Here is a 6,468-nt window from a genome sequence, read left to right as displayed (position 1 = left end):
TATTTCTTATTTGACTGATCTTCCAGATACTTTATAAATCTGGTTAGGTTCTATTTTTGTCAAAGTTCTCTTACAAATAACAGTGCTTATAACTGAATATAGTACTTCAGGATATCTGTACACTAACACAAATAATTACATTATCCTTTCATACTCATGACAAAATCACCACCATTTTAAAAAAGGCTTGTTTTAAAATGAAAGCAGCAATAAGAAGATGGATTCTAAACTTTTGGATTTGATTACAAATTTAGCATTTTGAAGGATAGATTGATGAGGTCTCCTGGTTTCATTTTTTAAGCTCTGTGAAAGTTTCTGTTTTTTTTATTTTGGAAAATACATTTGTCCTTTAAGAAATCATTCTTGAAAGAGCTGAGACTGTCCCAGATTTGGTGGAGGGGGGCAAGTTATAAAAACTGGAGGTTGCTAAGCACTATTATAATACAAATTTTAGTCACACAAGACACAAATGAGGAAGTAAAACTTTAAGAGGAGCTATTTTAGTCTTTCTCCCCAGTAGGTAAGCTGACAGGGTAACTTCTGATTGGGAAAAGACAGTGATTTAAGGTTGCAATTTCTCATGCCTTCACTGCCCTATTTGACAAAACCAAAATAGAGAAGAGGGATAAGAAACCAGCTAGAACAACCATGGTCTTTCCCTTTTATTCATTTAACAACCTAAAAAGGGTAAATATGTATGGCCAAGGAAGAGAAAAACTGGAATTACCAAACAAACACTGGAAAGGACTTTTGACACCAAGTTAGTTAGTTGGAGAGCTGTGTACTCTGAGCAAAGGAATATTGGATTAGGAGGAAGCTGCATTGTTGGAGAAATTTCTACTCATCAGTAAGCTTGTTTCTCTGTGGGTAGGTCATGACTGTTTCCATACTTATTGGCAGAATTTGGTCCCTTGTGGACTGAGATTCCCATTTCCTTGCTTGCTTTCGTGGCCAGCTGAGGACCGTTTCCAGTTTCTAGAGGCCATCCACATTTCCTGGCTCAGGGCCCCTTCCTCTGTCTTCAAGAGCAGCAGTGGTGGGTTGAGCTTGTCTCAAGCTTTGGCTCTCTCCTTCCATTTTATTTTTCTAATCCAGATGGGAAAGTTTCTCTGATTCATATGATTAGATTGGGTCTACCTGGATAATCCAGGATAATCCCATCATTTTGAAGTCAGTATACTAATCATATATGAAAAATCTCTTTTTCCATGTAAGATAACTTATTGTAGATTCTGGGGTATATGAGGTGGATATCTTGTTGGTGGCATTATTCTGCCTATCATACAGCCAATGCCAAGGGTATCCACAAGCAAGTGCAGACATTGCTAAAGTTACAGAACCCACTTTTACAGACATCTCATATCTATGTGGCCCGGTTCCTTAGTACCTCGCCCTTCTCCAGTGATATCAAGGCTATTCTCTTTGACCAAATTTGCTGGCACAGGTGACTATCTGACCAAACGATGTTTCCTACCAGTATACTCTGTCATATTCTTGAGAGGCTTGTGTATGTACTATGCTCTTTCCTGCGGTTTTCTGCCCTTTAACACTCGTATCTCAATCTGACCATCTCAAATGCAACAGATAGCTTCTTGAACATCTTTCCAGCACTCTCATATGTACAGACATGTCCCCTTTAACTTTCTCATCTAGTCTCCTGAATTTTTCTGACTGCTTCTTAGGGGAAGAGACATTTTTACTTGCCTTTCCTCCATCCCTTTGCTTTGTTTCATTTGTAAGCTAATTGTGTGTGAGTTCTCACTCACTAAATCACGACCAGCTCTTTGTGATCCTATGGACTGTAGCTGGCCAGGCTCCTCTGTCTGTGGGACTTTTCTCGGACACTTCCTCTTGCAGGAAACCTTCCCAACCCAGGGATCGAATTCGTATCTCCTGCGTCTTCTGCACTGGCAGGTGGATTTTTACAACTGAGCCACCTGGGAAGCCTGCATAAGCTAATCATTACATTGCAAAAGCAAATTTAGGAAACAGCTTATTTCCAAGCAGAAGGTTGCATCTGCACATTTACTTAAATCTAAATGGCAATGAGATTGAGAGAGAAATAGAAGTTAAAAACTCTCGCTTTGAAAAGTCAAAGCCTGGACAAACATGATACATCTGTAACCTGACCCTGCGCTGTGATTTTTACACTTTTATATCACAGAAATCTCTCAGCACACTCTGTGCTTTGGCAGTTTGAATGGCTCTGAATTTTCCCTTGGAATAAGTTCTCTGTCCAATATCATCTGAGTATCAGGCTCCAGACACTTCTCACCCCGACAGACATAAGAGCCTCCTCATAGGCCTCCAGTCTCCACATTTATTTGTTTTTCCCCCTGATGTCACAATGGACTTTATCAGCATGGCTTTCAACATGTCCCACATACTGGTAAACCTTTGATATTTCTTAATGCCCTGAGGAAATCAGGGTCAGAATCAGCTCCTGAGAAATCAGGACTTACTTCCTTGCTCACGGATGCCTCAAGTTCCAAGAAGTTAGTAAAATAGACTTTGGGAAGGAGAAATAGAGCTGAGTGTCAATGTATTGAAACTGGATTATCACTTCCAAATTTACTGTTTTTGGAATACAACAGGATGAAATGAATGACTACTGATGTCATCTATTTATTTTCTTAAAATTTGTACCTGCACTCTTAAGATGCTGACCAGAAGCATTACTTATCTTGTGCTTTTTACCATAAATGAGTGAGAAGGTTTTACCTTAATTCTTAGCACCAACCAAACTTTTACTGGAGGCAATTAGTGAGATAAAGTCCAACTTTATCTTACAACATCATCCAAACCAGCCCTAATCACAAACAGGCATGGAATTCTTATAAAGGCAGGGACCACTTTGCCCACATTAAACATAGGACATTTTTACAACAGAAGTCAATGAGGAGGCTACTCAATGCAGTGTTGTTTACAACAGGAAACCTATAGGAGCAACCCAAATGTCCAACAGAAAGGACTTAGTTAAATCAATTAAGGCGTATCCACATAATGGAGTATGTTGGGGCTATTTTGAATGATACTACAGAATAATACTTAGTGGCACTAAAAATTTTCTTCCTACATTTAGTATAAAACAGTTTGAAAACAGTATGTTACATTATCCAAATTGTGAAAAACAGTCTTCATAATACTATCCCATTTGTGGAAAAATAACAGATTAATATACAGAAAAATCTGGAAGATACACACTAAAATGTCTGCATAATCATTTTTTTTCTTACTAGTGGAACTTTAGGCAATTTTTATGTTCAGTGTATGTGGTAATGGATATGTCCTACTTGGTAATCACTAAGAATTAATATTATATTTTAAAATCAGTGGGGCGTAATTCATCTAACTTACTTCTTAGGAAACCAAGACTTTTAATAGATGAGAAGGAAAATCTTGTGGTCATCTAATCCTCCCCTTCTCCCACCAAACAGCCTTGCTTGAACACCATCAGGTCCATAATCATGAATGTTGAGGAGTGTTTTCACCCTTTTAGTTCAATGAATTCTCACAGTGACCCAATGAAGTAGGTAAACCAAGGAATAATTAGCTTTGTCTGGAAATGAGGAGTACATTTGTAAACCTTAGATTAGAAACATTGCCTTTCCTGGAAACCCAGAGCCACCTTATTGGCTCTTACTCCCATCTATATGGGCTCCAGACCCTGGGAGAATCTTTTCCTCCAAACACTTGCTGACTCTTTGCCAGCCTGGGCTCAGCCAGGGAGCTCCAGAAGGCAGCTGATCGGGAAACAGCTGCAAAGTGGCAATCTGCCGAGAGGACAAGCACTGACTCACCACATTCATTAGAGGGGCCAGGCTGCTTCTTCTTCCTTTTCTTTAGTGTTAGAAACACCGTCCCACACACGACCACTGTTACAAGTAGAGCCGCAATCCAGAAGATGTGGTCTGGGACAGGGGGGCTTGGCACAGGTGACTTTGCATCTAAAAATGAACCCAAGTTTGCAATCAGCCAGGAAGGTTGATTATGAAAGTTTTTATAATTACTGCTCTTCTCTTTCTTTACATGCCAGCATCTCCTCAGGGCTCTACTGCCAGAGGAGCCTGAAACTCACATGATTTGGGCCATAGAGAATCCTAGTCTCAGGGCCTCAGCAACTGACTGAGAACCAAGCCAGTGACTCTGATCCATTGCCTGGACTAGCTGTCTTGCCTTCCCTTCACAGAGGCTGGGATGACAGTGACCCTGATCTAGAAGAGGGTCAACTTGGCCCTTGGTTTTGGAATCTGGGCAATGTATGTACACTGAAGCTCTGAAGGTACAGTCAGCTGGGCAGCATCCTGCTTCCTCAACCCCCTCCATGGTCCTGAATTTTCCCTTGGAATAAGTCCTCTGTCCGATATCATCTGAGTATCAGGCTCCAGACACTTCTCACCCCGACAGACATAACAGCCTCCTCATAGGCCTCCAGTCTCCACATTTATTTGTTTTTCCCCCTGATGTCACAATGGACTTTATCAGCATGGCTTTCAACATGTCCCACCTACTGGTAAACCTTTGATATTTCTTAATGCCCTGAGGAATCAGGGTCAGAATCAGCTCCTGAGAAATCAGGACTTACTTCCTTGCTCATGGATGCCTAAAGTTCCAAGAAGTTAGTAAGATAGACTTTGGGAAGGAGAAATAGAGCTGAGTGGCCCATTTTATAGACATTTATAAGAACAAGTCTGGTAGTTAATCTCAAATAACAGGAGACTAGGACCAGTTGACCTCCCATTAGCTTAGGGGCAGTTTGTGGACCTATACCGTGTTCCTGGGACCTTAAGAAAAGGAGTTGTTGGCACTGCAGGTCACATTCAATACTTTTTGAGTCTGTCCCAGTTTAACCTCACTTGAGCCTGTCTGGCATCCCAGTAAAGGAGGGTAATACTTGTTGTCATGGAGGCTGCCACCTTTGGATACCCCAGAAATGTTCCTTGATGTGGGGCCTAACCTATCTCTGATCTAGCCAGAGAATAGGGACCCAGAGAGGCAAGCCCCATCTTCCTGAGGCAGCTGGAGCTGAAACATTTCTGAAGATGGTGGCAGTGAGGAATGTTTTGGTAGCAGTTGAGAAGCAGCAGAAAGGTGAGCCATGACGAGGCTGTAGCGGTAGAAGACCCTGTACCTGTGGGAATCATGGCAGAGAGCTGCAGGGTGTTTCATCTTTGGTGATGGTGGCAGCGCCAAGAAGTTGCTAAATCTCAGGACAGTGTGGGAGAGGCTTCTAGCAGCCCAAGAGAGGCTATAGTAGAAGCAACCAGGACAGGCAGGGTGACCATGCCATTTACTTAACTGTTAAGAGTGAGAGGTGATCAGAAGGAAATCAGCATCAGGAGAGAGGACTGGCCTACTGGTACAGCTAAGCTGGCTGGTAGGGGTGAGCTCCAGGGGGTACAGAGGTTAAGAATCCACCTGCTAATGCAAGGAACATGGGTTTGATTCCTGGTCCAGGAAAATTCCACATGCGTTGGAGCAACTAAGCCCATGTACCATAACTACTGAGTCCCCACTCTTGGAGCCGCATGCCACAACTGAAGCCCATGTGCCTAGAGCCCCTGCACTGCAAGGAAGAGTAGTCCCTGTGTGCGTCTACAAAGACCAAGCACCACCCAAAATTAAATATATATATATATATATATATACACACACACACAAAAATAGAATGCATCTCGAGGCCAAGTTATATTTAAACAATGAGACACCAGGAGAGTGTAGCTGTCAAAGCCAGAGGATGGAGCAAGGAACTGGAGGGATGCTTAGGACGGGGCAAACCAAGGGGCCAGAGCTGGAGGAGGGGGCCAGGGCAAGCAGAAGGCAGATGGGTGGGGGGAGGGTTGGGATTGGAATAAGCAGTGTTGAAGGCAGTGTGGGTGCAGACTGCCTTTATTTCAGAAGAATTTTTCAGTTACCACTCCTCAGAAGCGGAGCCTCAAATGAGGCTGTATTCCAGGGCAAAGCCAGGAATTTAAGATAGCAGGCTCCTATTAGTGGGCACTGCTTAGTTTCATCCCTTTCCTCCAGTGGGACTGGTCCCATACTACACCATCGACATGCCACAAGCATTTCTGCTTCTGAGTGTTTCCTTGACACGTGTACTGATGGCCACCATTACCTGTGCCCACGGCAGGTGCTACTAATTGATGGTGGCCCTCTAACCACCCAAGTCTGGATGCTGTTTCAGAATTTTCAGAAGCTACCACAAGTACCTGTCATCTCTTTACCACACTTATTCAGCCCAGTTATTTCTGTTACGGTAATATAAGATCCCATTTCCTTTAGGAAGCCTTCAATGACCCTCAAGGAACTTGCCTATCTCTGAATGCCTGTAAATCTTATTGTCAGTCACTCTTGTTTTTAAATTTAGTTGTATATTTCCATAGGATATAATTTAGATTTCAATTCAGTCTTTTTAAATCCAGTTTACCATGTGTGTACATCATGGGGTTCTGGTTCTATGAGAAG

General features: G+C 42.4%; 1 protein-coding gene across 5 annotated transcripts in view; it reads right to left on the bottom strand.

Annotated features, from left to right (window-relative positions):
* CD86 (CD86 molecule) overlaps positions 1-6,468 on the bottom strand; it is a 67,263-nt gene that overhangs the window by 8,098 nt on the left and 52,697 nt on the right. For 4 of the 5 annotated variants that reach the window (XM_055568371.1, XM_055568373.1, XM_055568372.1 and 1 more), the window contains one exon: positions 3,801-3,947. The exons of the other annotated variant lie outside the window; for it this stretch is intronic. In XM_055568371.1, the coding sequence (XP_055424346.1) occupies positions 3,801-3,947 (147 nt within the window). The remainder of the gene's footprint in view (positions 1-3,800; positions 3,948-6,468) is intronic. 5 annotated transcript variants of the gene reach the window in all.

The sequence above is a fragment of the Bubalus kerabau genome, chromosome 2, assembly GCF_029407905.1.
Source record: "Bubalus kerabau isolate K-KA32 ecotype Philippines breed swamp buffalo chromosome 2, PCC_UOA_SB_1v2, whole genome shotgun sequence".
NCBI classification, from domain to species: domain Eukaryota; kingdom Metazoa; phylum Chordata; class Mammalia; order Artiodactyla; family Bovidae; genus Bubalus; species Bubalus kerabau.
This window is presented reverse-complemented; position numbering and strand designations above follow the sequence as displayed.